This window comes from Sebastes umbrosus, chromosome 11, assembly GCF_015220745.1.
Source record: "Sebastes umbrosus isolate fSebUmb1 chromosome 11, fSebUmb1.pri, whole genome shotgun sequence".
In the NCBI taxonomy this organism is placed as follows: Eukaryota; Metazoa; Chordata; class Actinopteri; order Perciformes; family Sebastidae; genus Sebastes; species Sebastes umbrosus.
The window spans coordinates 29,673,349-29,695,961 of record NC_051279.1 but is presented as its reverse complement, the minus strand read 5'-3'; the positions used below and the strand labels follow the sequence as shown (position 1 = coordinate 29,695,961).

At 40.2% G+C, this 22,613-nt stretch overlaps 1 protein-coding gene across 6 annotated transcripts in view; it reads left to right on the top strand.

The window, feature by feature from the left end:
* The first annotated feature begins 1,962 nt into the window (after positions 1-1,962).
* fbxl4 (F-box and leucine-rich repeat protein 4) overlaps positions 1,963-22,613 on the top strand; it is a 34,827-nt gene continuing 14,176 nt past the window's right edge. The window contains exon 1 of one of the 6 annotated variants that reach the window (XM_037784803.1): positions 1,963-2,134. Coding sequence is in view for 1 of the 6 variants with exons in the window: in XM_037784805.1 (XP_037640733.1) it covers positions 21,960-21,988 (29 nt within the window). In the remaining 5 variants the exon portion in view is untranslated. The other 5 variants (XM_037784801.1, XM_037784802.1, XM_037784805.1 and 2 more) reach the window with 5 other exon arrangements.

The window sequence follows — 22,613 nt, the reverse complement described above, 5'->3', positions numbered from 1 at the left end:
ATGATGGCCAAACCTACGAAAATAAGATCCAACTTGTAATAAAATCAAAATATCGTTTAAGGGTTAGTGGAGCAACTAAAAAATGTACTCATACAACTACATAGTTAAATCCCAGACTCTTTTGTTGTCATCGCTTGTATCATGTAATATATAGGAAAATATGGGACAAAATGATATAATTATTATCTAGAATGAGTATAATTCAATGAGTTTCACATGTATTTCATCTGTTACTGTGTTTGTGTGTGTGTGAGTGAGCTCAGTTGGTCTTGGCTGGCCCTCTCCCTCGGCCCCCGTGGCCCCTCTGGCCCTCTGGCAGTGGCTGTGGCCTGTCCATCTGCCTCCTACTGTCTGGGTCTGGTGGGACAGGGGCCATGGAAGACCCCCCGTACCCCTCTCAAACCTCCCCCCTCCACCACCACCACCACCGAACACCCTCATCAGCCCCCAGGCCAGCTGCTCGGGCCCCAGAATCTGCACAGCGCTGCCAGGTGGGCCCCAGGACACGCAGTTGGACCCCCCTCACATACACACACGTACATGGAGGAGCACACACACACACTCACAATACCAACACATATGCTCGGTAAGCCTCTTTACAAATGGAAGCCATACAACACACATGGTTACACGGGTGGCCCACATGAAAAAACTTCCTGTCTCTCACACACACACATCCTGAGTGTGTGCCAACCCTTTAACATACAGCCTTTGCAGGCTCAGGTGTTTCCCACAGCACCCTATAATGGTCTGAGTTCACAGGGGTGGGACGCCAACAGGTGGCGCTGTTTTCTTTACTAATTACAGCTTTATTTATTCATTGGCATGTGGAAGCTTCCAGATGACTTTGGCTGGCCTGCTCATTCACAGGATAAAACCCAATGTGTGTGTGTTTCCGTGGGACACAAGCCATCACCTGCCCTTTAGCACTCATATTATACCTTACAGTATTTCAGATGTGTTCTTCCTGTGAGTGTTTTGCTTTACTGGAACAACATGACTTAGGTTGGATGACATATTGTGCCGTCTATAACTTGAATGCCAACAGACCAAACAGGATGCTTACTGTATGTGGCTCCTGAGCTAATTATGAATTGATAAAAAGACCTGTTGTTGAAATTGTTAAAACTGAGAGACAGAACCATAAAGTGTTGTATACAATAATACGGTATCTTCCTATTCTAAGTTTAAAATACAGAGGGATCAGTACTGTATATGTTAAATGTTTCTAATGATTTGCCACTTCGGGATGGAACCATATGGCGGCCATCTTGGGTCCAGTTTTAAACTTGCTGTAATTGGAACGTATGGTGAAATGGGCTCATGTTGTCTTTATAATCCTTACATTTTTCTACCACACCGACACAATATACTATGACTTTTTTTTACTTTTTTATGACTATGACTTTGTCACTTTTTTGACATGTCTTTTTTTTTATCACTTTTTACAAAATAGGCCTACTATACTATGACTTTATCACTTTTTTGACATGCTACGACTTTTTTGTATCACTTTTTTTTAACATACTAGACTATGACTTTTTACGACATACACCAATAGGCCTACTGTTTTTGTATTCAAAGTAATGAGCGTAAGACAACTGTTTGTCTAAAATTAACCAAAAAAATAAATAAATTGATTACTATAGATCCAAGGGAACAAATCGTGCTTTCAATCAAGATAAATAATCTCATAATTGTGCATTTATATTGCAGACAATGATTTTATTTATTTTAATTTTGCCTGAAGGTGAGAGAGCTAATGGGCAAGAACGGTCTTTGGTATTCTGAATGGCTAATATACTACATTAAGCAATTTATTTTATGTAGAAATCTTAAATATATTCAGTTTTATGTCCTGTGGGTAAACAATTACAATCAGAAGCTCAAGAGAGAAACACACCTGCTAAAAATTAATCTCATAAATGACGTCACTTCCTGTTTTGCCGTTTGTTTCCGGTCAACCGGCATGGGGTTTGTTTTAATGTTGAGAGGTTGAGAGTTTTGCTAACTGTAAATTAGGAGTTGTTTTAGTTGATAAAGTAAGTTTTGTTTGGAAAGGCTAAAGCCTTGCAAAATTGCAAACTGCTGAAGTAGAAATCTCCGACTGGATTACTTCACTATGAAGACATGGGTTCATTTTTATTTGCTTTACTGAAAGGAAAACCTTGTTCAGACAGGAGGTAAGATGACAACAAAGTGATGTTAATGTGTGATGACTGATTGCAGCATTCAAGGCGGCTAATTGTGGGTAAGCTTGATGTGGTGAACATGTAAAATGTTCAATGATGTGATTAAAGTCATTACTGTTGTGTTGATTTGCCTTGGCTTCACTTTTTGTGTATATTGTAACCCTGGCTTGCTGGATTTGTCTCGAGATATTATGAAATATGATATGGGAGTGAAGGTAAGCACTTTTCCTTGTCTTAACATATGTTTACTTTACACTTGATTGGGGAGGAATCAGCTGCTTGGATCAAATGTTGAAATGGGTCTGATTGCAGCCGCTTGATTGGCTCTTGGGTTTAGGAACGCCCACTTTTCTTCTTCTCTACTTTCTCAATGCACAGCTGGTTGTGTCTGTTATTTAAAGCATCAATGGGCAGAATGTTTTTGGCATCATTGGGCTAAAAAAAATCCATACTAACCTTTCAGCATATTGTAATTCAAGTGATCTGAGAGATAACTAGACTTCTGCTCCTCCTCATGGCTCTGTTTCAGGCTTTAGAAAATCTAGCCCGTGACAGGAGACTTTAGCCAATCACAGGTCATTTCAGAGAGAGCGTTTCTATTGGCTCGAGACAGCTGTCAATCACTCGCAAACTACGATCAATTTACACATCCAGCAGATACAGAACAATGTTAGCATTCATTTGGAGCAAGGTTTCTTGACACCTGAAGAATGTAAGGCCAATATTCAATCTCCTTTTAGCTCTGTGTTTGGTCTCCTACTACCAAGGAAAATATCTGGCTCTTTAGCTTCTGTTATGTTCACCATCTAGTTGCTAACTCTATCTGTCTGCATGTTGTGTGCTGTAGGTTCATCACTATGATTAACCCCTGTCACATGCAAATAGTCATGTGAGCCATTGTTAATATAAACTACAGCTGTCAATCGATTAAAATATTCAATTTTGATTCATCGCATGATTGTCCACAGTTAATCATGATTAATCACAAATTTCATCACACATTTTTTATCTGTTCAAAATGAACCTTAAAGGGAGATTTGTCAAGTATTTAATACTCTTATCAACATGGGAGTGGGCAAATATGCTGCTTTATGCAAATGTATGTATATATTTATTATTGGAAATCAGCTAACAACACAAAACAATGATAAATATTGTCCAGAAACCCTCACAGGTACTGCATTTAGCATAAGAAATATGATCAAATCATAACATGGCAAACTGCAGCCCAACAGGCAACAACAGCTGTCAGTGTGTCAGTGTGCTGACTTGACTATGACTTGCCCCAAACTACATGTGATTATCATAAAGTGGGCATGTCTGTAAAGGGGAGACTCGTGTGTACCCATAGAACCCATTTACATTCACATATCTGGAGGTCAGAGGTCAAGGGACCCCTTTGGAAAATGGCCATGCCAGTTTTTCCTCGCCAAACTTTTGCGTAAACTTGCGTTATTATCGCGTTAACTTTGACAGCCATCATATAAACATATCCAATATAGCAGCTTTAACTTTTTTAAATTCAACCCTAATCATTTTGTAATATTAACAATCATATCTGTATGTTTGGGATTCTGCCTGTGTTGGTACACGTGAGGACACATGTGAGAAAGTTGTGTGTCTGATGTTTATATTTTAACCGGTGAAGTGTGAAGAGGAGTATCTTCCTATCATGGATGTGGTAACTTCTGTTCTTCCTTCACTTTCTCTGATTTGTCGATCTACAAACTGTCCAACATTCAAAACTTTTCCTCGTCAAGTTTCCGTCACTTTTCAAGATCCTTGGAGACGGAGTGAGTCTCCTGATACTGTGGTGTGTTGTAGCAGAGAGACCGAGGCGCCGCCATGGACCAGACCCTATCATAGCTCCCCTTCTGTCGACCCATTATCTTTCTCCCCCACGCTCCTCTTCCCTTTTCTCCCCTTTTCCCTCCCCTCGCCTTCCTCTGGATGTTATCTCCAGCCGCTTATGCCCTAATACCCCAATTGTTGTACTGTAAAAACAATAATTAGCAATCCCAAACGAGACTGAGGGGCGAATTTAACAGCTTTCTTCTGATGTGTCCCCCCCCCCCTTTTTTCTCCTCTTCATCTCCCCCTCCTTTTTTCATAAGAGCAAAGAGAGGTGGAAGGGAGCGGGGGGGGTTCGGGGAGGTATTGGCAAAGCCTCTTTAAACTCTCTGGTATTATGGAGGATTATTTTGTGCCGAGATCCTGGCTTGTGTGTCTGTTTTTTTTTTCCCCTCCCGCCTTTTCTCTTCCTGGTTGTGGCAGACACGCTAGGTAAACAGTTTGTGTCACACTTGATTGCGTTTGAGAAATTAAAAAACAGCAATGACAATAGGCCAGGGCTTGGGATGAGGACTGGGGGGACACTGACACCATAAGACCCTGGCTCTTTGGGGACCCCTGGTACGCCGTGTGACAGAGCGGCCCTCGCAGCCACAACAATACAAGACCTCGTCCTTCAGAGAACGCTCCTCACTCCCAGTCTCTGAGTCTATCTGCACTGGGCCATCTGCTCTCCTTCCTCCTCCTCCTCTTCCTCCTCCTCCTCCTCTTCTTCCTCCATGACTCCTTTTGGAGAGACGGTGTGTTTGAATCTGGCTCAATTATTCAAGTGTTTACAAGCACAAACACTCTGCCAGGTTGGAGGTGTGTGTGTGTGTGTGTGTGTGTGTGTGTGTGTGTGTGTGTGTGTGTGTGTGTGTGTGTGTGTGTGTATGTGCGAGTGTGTTTTCTAGACATATTCCCGTTGTGATTCACATACAGTCTGTGTACATACACAGAGACAGCGCAACATCTGTCACTGAAATCAGTGCAAAAGTTATAATAATATGGCAAGCAATTCACAGTTTACACTGAATAAAGCTCAACTGAGGAAAATGTTGCTGAAAAGCTTCTCAGCTTCTCTCCGTGTTGAACTGTAGATCAGCGGAGTGCTGTGAAAACAGCTGGGGAGGGCACTGATATCACTGAAATACACACATCTCTAATGCGGCGCAGTTAGGATGCATCCCTACAGAGGGCAGTGTGATACTACAAAAGAAAAGTGGTCCAAACAGCATGTTTTCAAAGACAACATCGAGCACTGGAACTACAGAAAGGTGTAACTAACAGCGCTCAGTATCGACAGCCGATATTCTACAGTGTTGATTGTTGATATAAGGACTTCAGCTTTAAATGGCATCAATCACAAACAGTTAATTAAAGGTGGTTAAATGTCATTGAAGAGGTTACAGATTCAAGTTTAAGGTCTGAAGTTTTGCTCAACGTAAACATTCGTAATCATGTTTTCATTTTTTCCTTTGCGTATTTAAGTTTCTGCGTATTCTTCATGATTAAAAGCAAGTGTTGTATAAATGTTTACCATGTGTGATAGCCAAATCAAGTTATGTTCCAATTGTAAATCAGCCTAAACAAAAAAAAATACTGCAAGTGTTAAAGCTAAAACTACAGCTACAGTCAAACCTACAGTGTAATGTAAATTTCATATTAAAGGCTGGGTTGGTAATGTTGAGAAACTAGCAAGAGTGTAGTAGATTAAAAAAAATTATCCAACTGAAAAGCCAGCCCAGTGTACAAATGAAATGCTACTTTCAAATGAAAGTAACTAGCAGGACTAGCTCCATTTTTTTAAAAACTTTTTTTTTTCAGAGAATTTGATTTATTGATTGCTGTCGGGATGTAATGATGATTTCAACAAATATAACAAAAAATGTATTTGAACACTACCAGCCATATCTTTTAATTAGAGATGTGAATACATAGCTTAACCTAAAACAAAGCAAAAGCTAAAAAAAATGTAGCTACATCTAAACTTAAAGCTAAATGTAACCTAGCTAAGCTAACTCTAAAACTAAAACATAACTTACGGCTAAAGAGAAATCTGTAAACGTCAAGTCAGATCTTACAGTTAGGGATGAACCGATCCGACTAGTCCTGATTTTATGTGTAAGGCAATATCGGGCTTGACTTCGACATTGCTTTCCTTACTTTCTACGACAAAATGTAACCTAATGAATTGATATTTATTATTAAAATAATAAATCCTACACCAACAACTTGGTAAAAAAATCCTCAAAGAGAAAAGGAATTACAATTTCAAGTGTAAATTTTAATTTTAATTGAATTGAATAGATCGAGCCCATTGTCACCGATACGTGATCCAGCTATTTGAGTCAGTGTCGGCCCGATATCCGATCTGGTACCGTTGCATCCTTACTTACAGTAATATACGTCTAAATCTAAAATTAAATCAGAAACATTTACATAAACCGGAGACTAAACTTGTTGCTAAAGCTAAAAAGTGAAAGCTATTCAAAAGTTTGACTTAATATCCAGCTTTAGGCAGACGGCAATAATCCTGGTCACCTGGAATTTAATGAAATGAGCGCCCTGTCTTGTGCTCTGCATGCGAAAACTGAGAGAGAATTACTGTGTCTCCGCCACACAAAAGGATTGAGTGAGCTAAGACTTTCTACAAAACAAGGCAGCCATGTGACACTGAAATGCTGCTACAGAAAGTGTCAGGGTGGAGGAGAAGTGGATGCAGTTAAACTCCAAGGACACATATTCATGTTACACTGCGGGAAACATTTCCTAATCTTCATTATTAAAGCCTAATCTAACTACTGGATTGAAATTGTAGCCGGTTTCTTATAAAACACATCGCAGTCTATTATTCATGTAGTATCCTGTTCGTGTAATCTGCATTCCAGACTTCATCCACATTTCACAACATTTAAGAAGTGCGTTGCAGGAGGCTGAAGTGTTTCAAACTAGTGTGCGTCAGCCTCAGAGACTCACGCCCCCCCGTTTCATTTCCTTTAGTCTTTACTTTGTGTAGAAGCATTTACTTGTGGCCGGCCAGAGCCACAGAGACTAGCTTAAAGCCAAACACGGGCACTAACCCATTTATCACCCTGGGCTTTCTTGCCTCTGTTTGTGTTCTCCCCGTGTTACAATCAATCATGTTTAATTCAATAGGCCTCACTTTGCTAAATCAAATCTGGAGTTCTGGATACGAGTTTGTGTTTACTCGTGCAACGCGTTTGCTTATGATTATTTGCATTTGACAATTTAGCAGGAGTAAACCTGAGACAGGTTCCACCCAAACTGTCACACGTCGCGCCTCTGTCGAGGGACCAACCTGCGCCGGCCTGCCTGCCTGCCTGCAGCGTGCAGGCCTCCCCTAATATATAATCTGTTGTTACACTGTCACCGCGAGGAGCACAACCAACCCCGCGGAGACGCCACCGAAATTCATTAATCTAATTAAATATGTCGTATTGCCCAAATGAGACGCTGGTATGGCTTTGCTGCAGGATAAGTGCAAAGTAAGGCTGGGTCCCACAAGAGTAGCATACAGCCGACGTGCGCTAACGCTACTGCGCTTCATTACACTCTTAATTACCTATTGTTTCTAACTAGTTGGTGGCGTTTTAATGAGAATCTACAGGCAGTTAAATGTAATCTAAATTTTCTAATCTACTGGTCCATTACCAAGGAGTCAAAATGTTATTGGTTTTGTGAGTAATCAGACTTTTAAATGGTGCTGATATCACTCCCGGAGGGCAAGGAGTGGGTTTCGACTGTGTAATTGAATTCTGTTTTTTTTTTCCCCTCCCTCCTTCCTCTTCTTCTTCTTCTTCTTCTTCTTCTTCTTCCTCTTCTTTTTCGTTGAGCTGAGAGGAAGATTTTTCTGTTTCGGCTCGTCGCTCGGGTCGAGGAGCATGTCTTCGGTTCCGGTCGGATCACAAGGTTTTTTCCGCTCATGGGTCACCATGGCGACCCCTTGAAGAAAATAGTGTCTGCAGAATGTGTGTGTGTGTGTATGTGAATATGTGTGTATGTGTGTGCATGCATTGTTGTGTGTGTTTGTGCCCCAGTCAGCCTCGGTGCTCTGCTGTGCTGTCACCTGCAGCCAGATAAGCCAAAGGATTTATCACCCAGTGAATTGCCTTTGAGTGGTGGATAAAATGGCTCCAATACATTCTCATATGAAAACGCTGCGAGGTTAATGAGAGCCAAATTCACAGAGGGCTAAATCTATTAGGTTTTCATGGATGGAATCAATCAACATGCACCACACCGGCTGATTTGTCATATTGAAGCATTGCCCGTTTGAATTCCAAAACACAATCCTCCTCACGGAATGATTCACTTTGATTTTGATTGCCTCTTCATCAAGAAGATGACAGCTATGAACTAATTTTCTTTTCTATCATGTTACACACTTATTAGCTCCGGCTGTCCTTGGCAGATGACTGATTCTTCGCTTTTATAGAGCTGGATTTTCCTCAGGTCTGTTCAAACACTCGCAATGTTCCTGTATTCTTTTTTTTTTAGTTTTCAGGATTCCCATTTGCATAAAGGATTAGCCCTGGATTAATTCAATTCTTTTAGAGATGTGCTTATGCACGTTCTTGCAGATGGATTTTCCTGATACGGAGTGTTGTTGCTTATAGTGATTAATCCTATACCTTTACATACCCAATGGTACAATGTTTGAAACAGTGAAGTTAAAGGAACAGTTCAACATTTTGGGAAATTCACTCATTTGCTTTATTACAAGGCTTTGTTGAATGCTTGATTCTGATTGGTCAATCACGGCATTCTACGGTCTTCTATTTCTTTATAACAGACTGTTACTATGAGTGCAGTTCTGATCTTGGACTCTGGCGGACCGTTTTTGTGTAAAATTATTGATTCTATACAGCTAGCGTACCGCTTCGTGTCGGGGTCCACCGACGGTGCGGCATCGCCCTGTCGGTGTTTATTTCACAATAATGACCGGCTCTCTGTACATTATCCCTTACTTGTTGCTCGGAGTAAATAGCAGGTGGTTAGCTTATCTTAGCACAAAGACTGGAAACAGATGGAAACAGCTAGCCTGGCTCTGTCCAAAGGTGACAAATCCACCTACCAACACCTCTAAAGTAGGGCTGTAAAGATTATTTTCATTGTCACTTTGATTATTTTTTTGATTAATCGATTACTTGTTTGGTCTATAAAATGTCAGAAAATGGTTTCCCAAAGCCCAAGATGACGTTCACAAATGTCTTGTTTAGTCAACAACTCAAAGATATTCAGTTTACTGTCAGAAAATATTCACATTTAAGAAGCTTAAGAAGCTTTCTTACTCAAACCGATAAATTGATTATCAAAATTTCTTCTGTTATTGTATATTGCACATAGCATTCTGCTCTATTTTTTATTTTTATTGTATATTGTACATAGTGCCCTTTCTTTCTGTACTTATTTCTTATACTTTGTGTTTCCTCGTAAACGGCGCTCAAAGCGGAAGGCAAAGGAATAATTTCATCGCACAGGGAAACTTGTTTGAACTGTGCACATGCCAATAAACGCTTTGACCTTTGACCTTTGACCTTGAAAATAGTTGGTGATTCATTTAATAGTCGACAACTAATAATCGTTGCAGCTCTATACTCTCAAGCTCACTTAACAACATGTTAGGTCTTGCTGGCGCAGTAACTTCCTGGAGTCTCGGTTTATCTCACGTTGACGACAAAACTGCAGGAATGTGTTGTTTTTACATACACTTATAGTATGGATTAATGGACAGAGCCAGGCTAGCTGTTTTCCAGTCTTTATGCTACGCTATCTGGCTGCTGGCGGTCACTTCATATGTACCATACAGACATGAGGATATAATCGATCTTCTCATCAAACTCTCGGCAAGAAAGTGAATAAGCGGATTTCCCAAAATGAATAACGAAACCCTAACAGAGAAATTGAGAGTCCAGGATCTGACTAACTCAAAACAAACATCCTGTTTGGAAGCCAAATTGTACTGATGCTTTTGTGGTGAGCCAGGAGGTTCATTATTGTTCAGTGTGCTGATACCAGAGGTGATAACGGATTTCCAGCAGCTCAACTCTCCGCTGGATGCTCAGATCTCTCTTCAGTAGCTCTTTTCAGATGGCACCATGTACAACACGAGAGAGCTGGCATCACTTTATGGCTGCTGTGACGCTCCACCCGAGGGAGATGTCTAATCATTGCAGAGGAAATAAAAACCAGAAAGACGCATTTGTCTTGGGCAGCTCGTACCTTTCTCTCAGCGCGGTGATGGATGACAACCTTGGTGTTGAGTGTGTGTGTTTGTCTATCGCAGCAGTGCAAAGTGACCAGGGACAGGCGCCAACAGAAAAAGGCCCTGTCCCCCAACTAATGAGCAGCATTATTCAAATGGAGTCTTTGTTGTCACCGTGCACTGCGCTGTAGTCCCACACACTGCTGTCACGGGCGGCGTCGCCCGATGCACCACTTCCTCATTTTGATGCTCTATCAGTTTATCGCCTATTGAAATGCACGTGGGAAAATAAGGCACCTTGAAGCGGTTGGTAGTTCAGATTTCACTCGCTGTATCTTCCTGCAGGTGATCATACTGTACGATAGTGATCCTCTAATTAACATTCTCATCTTCTATAAACAATTAAAGGAGTCATTTTGTTGCAGCTGTAGCCCCGGAGGATTCACATGAAAGCCGTTTTTTATAGGAGGATTACCCTCCATGCTGCCAATACATGGTGTCAGCACCGGATCAGACAGTAGGTGGGCACTGAGCAAAAAGGCAGCAAACACAAAATGTCAACAAATAGAGAAATATCACCCAGTTTGTCTATCACACTGTGGAGTCACATGAAAAAAAAAAGAAGAAAAGCGAGGAGCTTTCAAGGCCTACGCCGGCTGACAGGAGGAGCAGCGGTGAATAAAGGAGGATCGAAAAAAAAAAGAAGACGGGAGTCGAAAGAGAAAAATCATCCTTTAGGACGGGAGGAAAAAAAGAAAGCAGGGTGTTGGAGGAAGCTCCTCCGACCGAGCCCATCTCCAGCTGTCACAAATCATTTCTGCTCGGGAAGTGAGGGGAGGCGAAATGTCAAAATATTTGAATAAATTCCACAGAAGCCTGTTGAGAGCGGGGCGGCGCGGCGAGAGGGGCATTGTTGGCGCAAATGGGGTGGAGAGGGGATGAGAGGGTTGGGGAATAAAACGATGGGGTTGGGGTGCGGTAGCGGGGAGGGGGTTTGCATGTGAAATAGCCTTCGCAGGCCTGAGGAGGAACACCAGCTAAATGGAAATCAAAGGATTGGCCACTGCAGTGATACTTTGGCTCATTTTAAACAATTTCCTCCGTTTGGTTTGGATTACTCATAATGACACTGACAACACACAACAACGCAGATACGCTTTGCACTTGCACTGCTTCTGTGTTCTACTGTATACATCCTGATTTTTAGACCACTGGAGTCACCTTCCCTCCACATCACAGTCTGTACATGTTAATCTGCTTCTGTGAATTCATGTATTTGCAGCACATCTATATTTTTCACACCGACTGCTTAATGTTGAGCTGCAATTTGTTATTGCTGTGGCATTGATTTAAAAAATATTTTTGGCTGTCAATCGATTAAAATATTTAATCGTGATTAATCACACATTTTTTTATCTGTTCAAAATGTACCTTAAAGGGAGATGTGTCAAGTATTTAATACTCTTATCAACACGGGAGTGGGCAAATGTATGTTTATATTTATTATTGGAAATCAATTAACAACACAAAACAATGACAAATATTGTCCAGAAACCCTCACAGGTACTGCATTTAGCATAAATAATATGCTCAAATCATAACATGGCAAACTCAAGCCAAATAACTGCATGTGATTATCATAAAGTGGGCATGTCTGTAAAGGGGAGACTCGTGGGTACCCAGAGAACCCATTTTCATTCACATATCTTGAGATCAGAGGTCAAGGGACCCCTTTTGAAAATGGCCATGCCAGTTTTTCCTCACCAAAATTTAGTGCAAGTTTGGACATAGTACCAATGGATTCCTTAGGTCTAGTTTTATATGAAGCCAGTATCTTCACTCTAGCTTTAAAACTGAGCCCGCTGTAGCCTCCGGAAGATTAAGTTAGGTTAAGGTTAGGCGTTGATCTTGAATAGTTAAGGTTGTGATAGGTCGAAGGGCAGCAAGTCTCGCTAGAGTTTTTGCAAGTTTTTTGCAGATCTCAGATCAGGTTTTGCGGGTTACCTTCTAGACACGACTGCATTTCTCCATACTGGATACTAAAAGTCTATATATTGAGGTTTCTGCTGCAACAATTTTGACCATTGTGTCTCTTGCAAGCCTCCCAACTTTGCTGTACTCCTGTAACATATTGTAGCTTTCCAAAAAAACACAACAATTAGGTACCATTCACTGTCAAAAAAACTATAATTATGCCTGGCACACGTTTCTGCAGAGTTTTAGAAGGAATAAGTGGACATCCAGTGACTTTTAGATCGTAGATTGTACTGTGAGCACAGTTAGTCTTGGACATATGGCAAGATTGTGACAGTTTTACTAGTGGTTATATATTTAATGTTTGCGGTGCTGTGGTTTTTTTTACCCTGCAGGCCTGAACTGAAGCCAACATCATCCTGAGTTAATGTTTAGTTTTGCTTAATTCCCCCCCATGCCATCCTATTAATATGTATCATGCAAGGTGAAGAGTGAATTAAGGACAGGTTGTGGTGATAAAGGTCTGATGATGCTTGTTTGTTCAAAGTCTCTGAATGCATGTTCTCTATCAGCCTGTGTGCATCTCCTCTCTTTGTTCAGATGATCCCCGAGGTGCATTAGAAGTCGCAGGGTCAGTGTCTCCTCTGTTTGCCTCTGAACTCACCAACACTGTATTTAATTAGGCCTCTAATCAGCCACTAAACACACAATAAAATGAGACAATCTGTATCTGTTTACCTCCCTCTAACACACATACACACACACTTTGCATATTTGCATGTATAGTTGGTAAAAAATCATTTATCGAGGAGAAAGATCAAGGTCATGACTCCTCTTCACACCCGATTCCCTGAAACCAATTAAACTGTCGGTCGGTGAAGTTCAGTTGGAGGACACCGACTGGAAAACAATAGCAGATGACAGCTTCTCTCCGCTTTCTCCGGCTGGCTTTTCTTGCGGCAGTAATTATATTTGCAGATTCTGTCATTAAGACTAAAAAGCCGGAGAAGTTTTTTGCAATCAGTCAGATATATTTGAAACGTTCTGCTAAACGGCATTGTCAGCGTTCGGAAACAGAGTCAGAAGTCAGAGATTCTGATGGAGGTCAGACCTGAGTGAAGACTCAAATGATTTGAGAGATGTGATCTGCGACGGTGAATCAATCTGAAATGTAAAAGTTATTAAAGTGACACAAAGCATCCATAAACGCATAATGAACGACTGATACCACAGTATAACTGTAGCAGTCGTCGTGTTTGATCCAATCTATAATTTGACACATGAACAGCATGTTATATAGCATTTATTAAGTGTTTATACATATGCACAAATCATTTGGTTTAAACCTATTTGTGCCCGCTACTGACATTGTTTTATTTCCTTTGGTGGAAGTGTTCTCTGGGCTTGCCTAACACAAGAAGACATTTTCAAAATCTGTCAAATCATTTGGCTGAAAAGTGAGTTTTTCTTATCATACTATATCTAGTATTTGGGCACGTGGGACTACTGTTTTTGCACGTGCCCAAATACTAGATATAATATGATAGGAAAATGTCTGTATCTCAGAAACTATAAGGAGCTCAATCAAGTATTTGGTATCTATGAACACATGACAAGTTGAATATCAAGGATATGCACATATAAGCAGTTAAAAAAAAATTGTCATATGGAAAACATTTAATAAACACAATGTTAGCCGTTTTTCCTAATTTTTCAAAAATCCTGACTTTGACCATTGATAAAAGTGCGATTTTTTTATGTGATCTAAAAATGTCAAACTTGTACTGTTACATTCTTGCCTAAAGTATGTCCGTACCAAATTTCAAGACTTTTGACCAATCAAAACAAATTTTCCTTTATATAGGAATAAATATAGTCTTTGGGCACAAATGTGTTCAAAACTCAAATTCTTTTAATTCCAGTTCCAATTTACTAGATTCATCCCGGTAATTTCAGCCGCGTCTCATGACCTTCGCAGTGGATTGAATTTGCTCTGTTGACACGGAGAGTGAGAATAAATAGATCAATACTTAATTAATATATCAAATTATTAAATATAACGGATTGATACTTAAAATTTTAAATGATTTTGTCAACTGTTCATCGACAGGTCGCTACCACGGCATTGTCCGGTCTGGGAGTTGTCCGTGTTTTCGTCTTAACCCTTTCACGGTGTGTTTTCAGTTCATCAAAGTTAATTGTAACATTTTGGTTGCCTAAATATATGTTATTCAGCGTGCTTAGCTCCACCCTCTCGTGTCACTTCTGGTTGCAAAAAAACAAGATGGCGACGGCCAAAATGTCGAACTCGAGGCTTCAAAACGGCAGTCCACAAACCAATGGGTGACGTCACAGTGATTACGTCCACTTGCCATTCAAGTCACTTGGCATTGTCATTGTAAGCATGTTAGCATTTAGCTCGAAGCACCGCTGTGCTGAAGTACAGCCCCACAAAGCTGCTAGCATGACTTTAGACTCTAAATCTTGTTAGAACAAATCTTCCAATATGGTGCATTTTCCTCATTGACTCTGACGTACAGTGCACCTTTACAACAAACATGATATCTTCATTTTCATCCTTTGCTTGTTCACTCTTATACAGTTTTCACATTTGCACTCAGCCCTGTCACCTCTACCGGCTGATCAACAGCAAAGTAAATCTTTACCTGAGAACAACTGCACTGCCAACTCCACTCTCTGTTGTCAATCATACTGTATGCAACCCTCTCAGCCCCAGGTACTTCACACTTTAACTGCCCATATACTGTACAGGTTTCGCACTACTGACAACACCCTAAATGCATAAAACATTGTTGGACTCTCAGATATATTTAAATGTATGTGAATAATAAAACGTCCTGCCACCTGGAAGTCGTGTTTATAATGGCACGGACCACGGACCTGTCTGAGGTAAATTATGCCGTACTATAACTTATGACGATCCGTTTATAAATCACAAGCTTCTACAGCTCCTTAGTGTACGCGAAGTCCCACAGTGCATAAACTAGGACAATACACATGATGCATTGCTGCGTGTTTTTTTCTTTTCTTTTCTTCCTGGGGAAGAGCATTAAAATAGGAGGTTAGCTACAGTGCAAGGCTGCCTATCACCGCCTCAATCTAAAGCAAGATGGGCAGGCATGCTTGGATATTCTCAGAGCCTCATGAGACGTTTCCCCATGTGGGCTGGCCGCGCTGCAGCTGTGGGAGAGAAGCACACACATACACTGTTCTATACAACAAGCAATAACCAGCTCCTCAGACTCTATGCAAAGAGGGAAGGAGAGCAGCGGACTCGTTATCTAACTGGCTTTTGACAGCTGGGGCATAGCAGAGGGACAGGAAGTGTGCGAGCGCGTGGATGTGTGTGTGTGAGTGACACAGAAAGAGTGTGTGTGTGTGTGTGTGTGTGTGTGTGTGTGTGTGTGTGTGTGTGTGTGTGCGTGCGTACACATGTAGCTGTGCACGCGTGTGTCCATCTCCATTTGCATTTGTGTGTGCTCGGCCATGTGCATATGTATGTGTGGCACAGTGGACCAGAACAGAGCTCTGACAGTAGCAGGACTGCTGCTCGCTGATGCCTGCCTGGAGGAGCTGACAGCGGCCCGGCCTGTCAATCACCGAGCATGCCCACTAGCCCTCTATTCACATCATCCCATCTTGTTAACTCTAAATCTGGCTGGGCACTGTTTATACACTCTGTGTGTGTGTGTCTTTATATGTGTGTGAGTGTGTGTGAGAGAGAGACAGTGTGGGGTGGTGCATCCTTTTCTCTGATGTGATTCTGTGTTCTGGTCTTAGCTGCATGGCTCTGTTTCAGACAGAGATCAATCAAGACAAAGAGTGATGAAAAACTGGTACAGGGATTACTCAGAAACATGCCATTCTGTGAGAGTTAATCCGTTTTTTTTTGTTTTTTCCCCCCAGAAACAAGTCCAAGCAGTTGATTTAATGCATTGATGCCAAAGTGTAACTGATTATTCAACATATTCAAGAAGTATTACAATCAAAGCACCTTGCAAGTCATAGACAAGAGACCGATTTAGTCACACTGGGTGTATTTTTTATCTCTAAAGCGGCCCCTCAGTCTCTATGATAGGCCAAAAGCATTGTTGCCATTGGGAGAAAGAGAGCAAGAGCTCTTGTAGTCAAAGGTAATTATCTCCTCCCGTCACCCACAATGGATGCCTGCTAATGAGAGCTGGACTCGTGATTGGTCGCCCGCGGGTCTGCGGAGACGCTCGGCTCTTTTTGGGTTTTGACAATAGAGCCTCGGCGCACTGCAGAGACAGAGTGACCGGACGAGTCATTCATCTATGCAAATGCCAGCCAAAATGTGGCCGCCGCCCATACACACACACACACACACACACACACACACGTACAAGATCCATTAGGCTCTTAATTATCAGCCCGTACCCCTGTGGGGGGTGTCTGTGAAAGAATCTGTGAATATGAGATTGTGTGTTTGTGCATTTATTTTGGAATACTTTCACTAGAGGTTATAGTGGAAAGAAATAAAGGCACTACATGGGCTGAGCGCTGAATACTCAAGTCAAAATACAGAATAATTTAACATTTTAAGTATGACCGTTTTTTTTTTTAAAGCTGTATCGTACCAGCAATATCGGCGTAAATATCCACACATATTCAATATTAAGCTCAGCAGAACTCTCTTTGCTGCCTCAAAGGCCTGAAAAAACCCCAAAATGTAATCTTGTTCTCATTTTATTTTGAATTCAGTAATCCAAAAAAAGGTAAAAAAGACTAATTTCTGGTTTGACACAAGTACTGATATTACTGTATACTGTATATACAAGACTAGAAAATGTATAATGGCATAAATGTGCATATGGAGCTACATAATGTGTTTTATGACTGTACGACACGTGTCGAATTAAATACTGTATCTCTGAAATAAAATGATCTTGCCAGTATTTATTTGTAAAAGAGAAGCAGCTAAATTTTCACATTGGTATTAAAAAAATAATAGTTTAATAATTTTCCATGTAAATTTTACCAGCATCATCATTATGCATGTACCACTATTAAAAGGACCATACCTGTGCCTTTTTTGATTTCACCCCATCTCTACAAAACCTTGTAGTGTTTTACTGTCTCTGACTGCCTGTTCTACCTTTCAGGATTCCAACATTCATTTCAATTTCCTACAAAAATCAACTTGTAGAGACTTGAAACTTCTGTAAAATGCTGACCTCACCAGCTAAGAACTGGTGAGATGAGACTAACAACACTTTAAATATGTCTAACACAAAACAGGGTGCATGGCTGAAGAGTTTTAAGTTTTAAAACATTAAAGTTGGAATATATAATGCATTTAAATCAATAAATCACACACAAACCAGCACCCTTACTGTGTTTTGGCTTATACCTTCTTTAGGGTGTTCAAACAAGGACACCATCTTGTTTTCAAAAAAATACCACAAAGTTATTGTTCTTCTATGCACTCCTCTTTCTAATGAATCTCAGGAAGACAGCTCGAATGGTCCCTACTACACGTCATTTCAAAAAGAAACTCCCTGAGTATTCTCCAGTGGCGTCTCCAGTAAATAATCCACAGCATTACGACTTTATGGGTCCAACAAGCTGAGTTTAAGATTCATGAAAGCCAAGCTCTGTGTGCTTTTGTGAAACATCCACATGACAAAAGACGTTACCTTTGTAATACAGTAGGATCCCGGGAAAACATAATACTTCTCAAACCACCAATAACTCACCACAAATTGCTTTAACCTTTGTAAGACACAGCTGTGACTTTGGCTCTTTGTATTTATGGGCATTGGAGTGTTTCCCAGACAGTGAAGGCATCGCCGTCTCTTCTCCGGAGAGCAGAGCCTCTATCAGCTCACACACTATCTTCTTTTTTTTTTACCTCAGGATATGATGATGTGTTTTCCTTTACGATCACTCCACCTAAACGTGCCAAAGTTACCACCAAGAATAATCTCCATCACCTGAGAGAAATTCTGCAAGCAGGTCGTTTGTCTTCATCAACACTGGGTGGATTTTTTGTATGAAAACTCAAAGCTTTGCTTGGAGCTACACATGCTTAACAAAGAGCCAAAGTTCATACACTTGATACTCTGTGACGTCCTTGTCTGCTGTGGGTGGAAGCTTTGGGTGGGATGGAGTCACAGTGGAGGTTAGAGGCTGCAGAGAAGAGGCTTTTAGCACATGCACAACTTTCACTTAGACTGCTCGCCCCAAAACAAACCTACTGTTCTTAATATCTGTGAAAATGTTATTTGTTTACATCCATTAAAGTTAATGCACCACTAGAAATGGCATTAGCATTATTTATTGTTTTAACTACACTGTATCTGCATTTTAAGCTATTTGTTAATAATTAAAGTGGCATCACGAACGTAAGCAGAGTACTGAGAACCTTGGCTGAAATATTTAATGGCTTATTTGGCAAGTAAGAAATGTTTCCCAATACTTTGGTAAGAAATTGCTGCAGATAATGATGCTATTAGAGCTTGTCAAATGTGAGAATTTTTAGCTTGTTTAAGGTGTCATTCTTTAACTGTATACCTTTTTTAAATTTTACAACTGTTTGTCAGGTGAAATAAGTGTTTTTTATTTTAATTGGGCTGCTTTTGTTAACATTTGGCGGGGTTTTGCAAAAATTGTGCAAACAATATTACCAAACAAGCGGTCATTTTATGGTTAAAAACACTGATACAAAATTCAGTAAACTGTGTCCACTCACTCATATTATTGACTCATTTAATTTGAGAAATATTTGATTGACATGAGTTGTATTCAATCGTAGTCAGGGATAACGTAGGATCTACGTCCCTTGACGTCATCATCATTGACATTGACTGACAAGGGAATCTGTGTATGTCTGACTGCACTCTTTATGGGTTGCGATAGCCTATTTATCAAACATTTTATCTTTGGTTATTTGGTGCAGATGTGAAGATTTATATGCTTATGATGTGTTTTCTATCGCGCATAATGGTTTTACAGTTTTACACAGGCTTCTGGCAAGGTTATGATTTGGGATGTTTTTTATTGAATTGGGTGGGTTTTCAGTTGTGATTGGGCTGGAAACTGGGAATCTGATCTGGCAACAATAGCCGTTAAGTATGAGAACCTACAGAAAAATGTACCAAACGCAATTAAAACGAAGATTACATGTCAATTATCGTGTAGATTATACATGTATGTCATTTGCAATCTGAATCCCCCCCCCTTGATCTATGCTTATACAGCACATACGTATATACCCTTTGGATCACTTGCTTTTCTCAAGTTATTTATTTCCTGGAGAAAACAGGGTAGCTCTAAAAACACACATACAGTTGAAACAAATAGATTAAACTAAGGCATGATTCAGTATAAAAGCCACAAAATGTTTTTCTGTTGTTACAATACCAGTCAGGAACCATACACAGCAGTTAGTGCCACCTGATCCTGTCCTCAAATAAGTCCTCCCCTCAGGGCAGACCACCCACAAAAGCTAATTTAATGTGTTAACTAATTGTTAATGTGACTAAGAAAATGGAGGCTTTTATTTTGTAGACTGGGCTGTCAGCATGGTGACAGTATTGTGATGAGAAATCCAACAAAGCCCTTTCACAGTTATAGGCCAAGTTGTGGAATTTTGTTGTTGTCTTGACAACCTTAATTTGACAAAGAGTGACATTCAGGTGTTTGTTTAATTCAAATACCTGATAAATTTCCACCTTCAATAAGAGACGGGCACTGTCTGAGTCATTTTCTACTCACCCTCTGGTTTTGCTCTGCGGAGCTTCGTAAGGAATTCTGATTTGGCTTTGTCCTCTATGTGCACGTTCTACTCTCTAGCCTGGAAATAAACAGTATTAAAATGAAAGTACGAACTGTCAAATAAGATGAAACACAGAAAACGGATCACTTCTGTCCATAAAGAATGCATGCCCATTAATATTTATGCTTGAAAGGACACATATTTTGTCTGAATCACTCTGGATCTGACTTTGCACAGAAAATATTCACGTAGTGTGGAAGGAAAAGCTAGAAAATTGAAAATATACCCAACAATTATGGAACTGTGAGATGACCATATGCTGATCATATTAAAAGTCACTATCAAATAGCTAATGAAGCGTGTGTATGACGATGCGACTTGATCATAAAGAGGGACTGGGTATAGGATGATTCCCTTCCAAAAAGTTGATTCTAAAATCTTAAAGCATTAGATTTGAACTAGAACCAGCTGTAACTTTTACCAGTAACGGTTTAAAACTTATACAATACGTGTATACAAACTACCTCTCTCTTTACAGAGAGAGAGAGACACATAAGCACACACATATCTTTTGGCTTTGTGGCAAAACAGCTCAGAAAACCCACAAAAACAAGTTTTTTTTTTTACTTCTCCAGGAGGTTCAACAAATTTGATCTGTTTATTGAAAAAAATAAAAACAATAGTACTTTCAGAGATATGTATTTGTTGTTAGTATTCAGTTGTTGTTTTACTAATAATGCGTAGTATTGTTTGATTTATTATTCTAGATGTTTACTTTCTTTATATTTGATTTTTGATAGTGTTCTCTTTTGCTATTTATTTGTCTAGTTTAACTATTTTCTTGTTTAGTATATAGGCAGGTAGAACCAGCATGCACCTGGGTGGGCTAATGTTTTTTGTTTTTTTACCAGAACAAGAGAGACAGCGATATCCATGTTTTCTTTGTGCTTTGTTTGCTTGCTTTTTTGGGATCAGAAACACATACATTTTTGCATGGACAATGGACTCTTTTGCCTGCGTAAACCATATACCCATGGTGCATCAGTGGCCCTTTGATTTTTGCGACAAATGGCCACTACAAATACTACTACTACTACTACTACTACTACTAATAATAATAATAATAATAATAATAATAAGAGGAAAATGTGATGGATTATAATCAGATCTAATCATGATGTTGGTTTTTATTATGTAATGTCATTATGTAGGAAAAAACTAATATTGGCCATAATGTTATTAACAAAACTTTTAAACTCTCAAATACCCTTCATCATGGGTCAGGCTATAATTAAAAGAACATGCAAGAGGATTGACTTTAGGCCAATCTGTTTGTCTCATTCAGTCACTTTAAACTGTGAAATGGTAAACTATGGACAAAATGATTAGGGACATATTGTAGCTATTTGCAATATGAAATAATATAACACAGCCCTGTGTAATATCACATGTTGTAAGTGAAAGCAGAAGTAGTTGAACAAAGTTATATTCAACATCTGTATGTAGTAAAATAATATTTTTTAGTAATCTGCAAGCTGAAGCTGCTTCATGCAGGATTTTCGTTCAGTCAGCATTTCTGTTCCCAGAATGCTTTGCCTAAAAATAACACTGACCGGATGTTGACAACTTGCTGTACGGAAGTGATGCGGCCTTTAATGTTCCTACGTAACTCAGCCCCCCACCTATTTCACACCAATTCACTCACTCATTTTGAACGAAACTGTAATAATGGACATGTTATAAAAAAAAAAATCATAAACTTTTGAGGCGACATTCTCAAAAACTCTATACCATACATAGCGTTGATGTTTCCAGCGTTATCTCCCAGATTATATTTGTTTGTCATCATACAGTCTGTCGTTATAATGTGCGCTGCATTGTCCGACTGTCCCTGAAGGCATCACAAGGTAGACGTTAGGAATGTGGTGGTTTGGCAGCGACGGTGCTGCTAACGGGAGGAACAACACTGATCCTCATGAACGGATGGACCGACCTGCGTTTACCGTAAATTAAAAATTATGTCCCGTCCGATTTGTTTAGGTGGATTTCGCAAAGCTAGCTACGGAAGCTACCCGTTGTGTTGGGACAGCTCAGCTCGTCTGTAGGCTAGCTAGCTAGCGTCGGATAGCTAACGAGCTAGCAGCAGTAACAACACAACAACATCAGCTGTCACCCTCTCTGGCTAATGTTACTGAACTAATGGTCATGTTACTGGTTTAACTGAGCTCTGCTCCTCCAGGTCTTCATGGTAACGTTGCTCAATGTTAATGTAACGTTAGCTACCACTGGAAATGCTTTTAAAGTGAGGTTAACCGTAAACCAAGGGGTTAGACTATGCAAACATTTACACAGGTGGTGTCAGCTGGCTGACGTTAGAGCCCTCTGCACACAGAGAGAGCTCACTAGAGAAGAGGTGACAACTTACAATGCAGACTTAATGCTAAACAGCCTTTTCTCAGTAGCATTGATAAAGAACTTATTATCAATAGCATGAATTGCTACGTGCTGTTTTTCCCGTGTAGCGTTAACATTAGAGCTGGTTTATAAGCTTGTTCCAGTATTTGTTAACATTAACAACTTTGATTTAATTGTCCTCGAGTGTTGTTGGTCCAGTATTTAATAGACCTGT